General features: G+C 50.0%; 1 protein-coding gene across 4 annotated transcripts in view; it reads left to right on the top strand.

The window, feature by feature from the left end:
* Glt1d1 (glycosyltransferase 1 domain containing 1) overlaps window positions 1-1,591 on the top strand; it is a 92,005-nt gene that overhangs the window by 32,399 nt on the left and 58,015 nt on the right. For all 4 annotated transcript variants that reach the window (XM_021163965.2, XM_021163967.2, XM_021163963.2 and 1 more), the window contains one exon: window positions 970-1,075. In XM_021163965.2, the coding sequence (XP_021019624.1) occupies window positions 970-1,075 (106 nt within the window). The remainder of the gene's footprint in view (window positions 1-969; window positions 1,076-1,591) is intronic.

Here is a 1,591-nt window from a genome sequence, read left to right on the forward strand (position 1 = left end):
TGAGGGTCTCAGAGATGGGACTTAGGTCATTAGGCTTGGTGGCAATGTCCTTTATTTGCTAAGCCATCTCAATGGCCCTCCGTACTGGCTTTTAATAGTGATACCTGCTCTCCCCCCAGGACGAAACTGAATGCTTCACACCTAGGGCCTGGGGCTGTAACTCTGCTAGCCAAGCCTTGCCTTCAATTTTCAGAGAGATATAAACTGGGTGTGACAGTGCTTGGGGAAATCTCAGCCCCTTGGGCTATCCTACCTGAAAGCCTGAGAATTACGAGTTCAAGGTCACCCTCCCGGTAATAACAAGCTCAAGGCCCCTCTGCCTCAAAAACAAGATTGGGCCAATGAAATGAACCACTGGGTGAAGGCAGTTTCTCCACAAGCCTGGCCATCCAAATTCCCTGGACACACAGAGGTGGAGAGAGAGAACTGACTTCACAAAGTTGTCCTATGACCGCCACACCAGCACTGTGGCAAATGTATCCCTTCCTCTTATCACACACACACACACACACACACCCCTACTCTCTCATACATACATGTCTCTCACACACTTATACTTCTCTCTTCTTCCCTCCCTTTCTGTCTCCCTACCTCTCTCCCTCTCCTTCCCCGCCCCCACACACATATAGGCACATGCACAAACACACATACTCACACACATCTCTCACAGGCACATACATCTATCACACACACACATACACACCTCTCTTCCTCCCTCTCTGTCTCTCTCCCTCTCCTTCCCTCCTTCTCCTGCCCCCCACATCTAGCAGTGGTGGTGCACACTTGTAATTGCAGCCCGAGTATGCTGAAGCAGGAGAATTGAGAGTCTGAGGACAGCCTGGGCTAGAGAGCTCTTTGCAAACAGACAAGCCCCGCAGCCCTGTGTTGTGGGAACCCGTGCTTTTGTTTCTCAGCTGAGGCCAGGGCGCGCCTCCTGATGCCCAGTCTGCCCCACTTGTCATTCTGCAGGTCACAGCATTCCTTTCGGGGTCATTTTTGGTGGAACTGACTTAAATGAAGATGCCAATCACAAAGAAAAAAAGGAAGTCATGGGGAAAGTTCTGGAGGAAGCCAGGTAAGGCCATGGCTCTCCCAGTGGGAAGGCTTTCATCTTACCAGGGAAACCAATTCACACCATCACTAATAAGGCCCTTGCCAGGCACGGTGGTGCATGCCTTTAATTCCAAAACTTAGGAGACAGGTAGGTGGATATCTGAGACTTAAGGCCAGCCTGATCTACATACCAAGTTCCTGGATAGCCAGGGCTATAGAGAGAGACCCTGTCTCAAAACAGCAGCAGCGATAACAACCACCACCACCACCCTACAAAACAAAACTGGCCCTCAGTGTAGTTCTGTTTTGTTACAAATTCTCATCAGAACCAAACAGGGTTACAATGTACCTGGCCTACCTTTATTATCACAGGAGCATTCTGGAAGGCTTTGTGTAGTAGGAAGAGAGCCCTAGCATGTGCTTTGGGTGTGTGTGTTTGCTGAAATAGGGTCTTTTGAAGCCTAGGCTAGCCTTGACCATCATGGATAGCTGAGGATGACCTTGAAGTCTGCTGCTGCCTCCACCTTCTGAGCACTGG

Source organism: Mus caroli, chromosome 5, assembly GCF_900094665.2.
Source record: "Mus caroli chromosome 5, CAROLI_EIJ_v1.1, whole genome shotgun sequence".
Classification (NCBI taxonomy): Eukaryota; Metazoa; Chordata; class Mammalia; order Rodentia; family Muridae; genus Mus; species Mus caroli.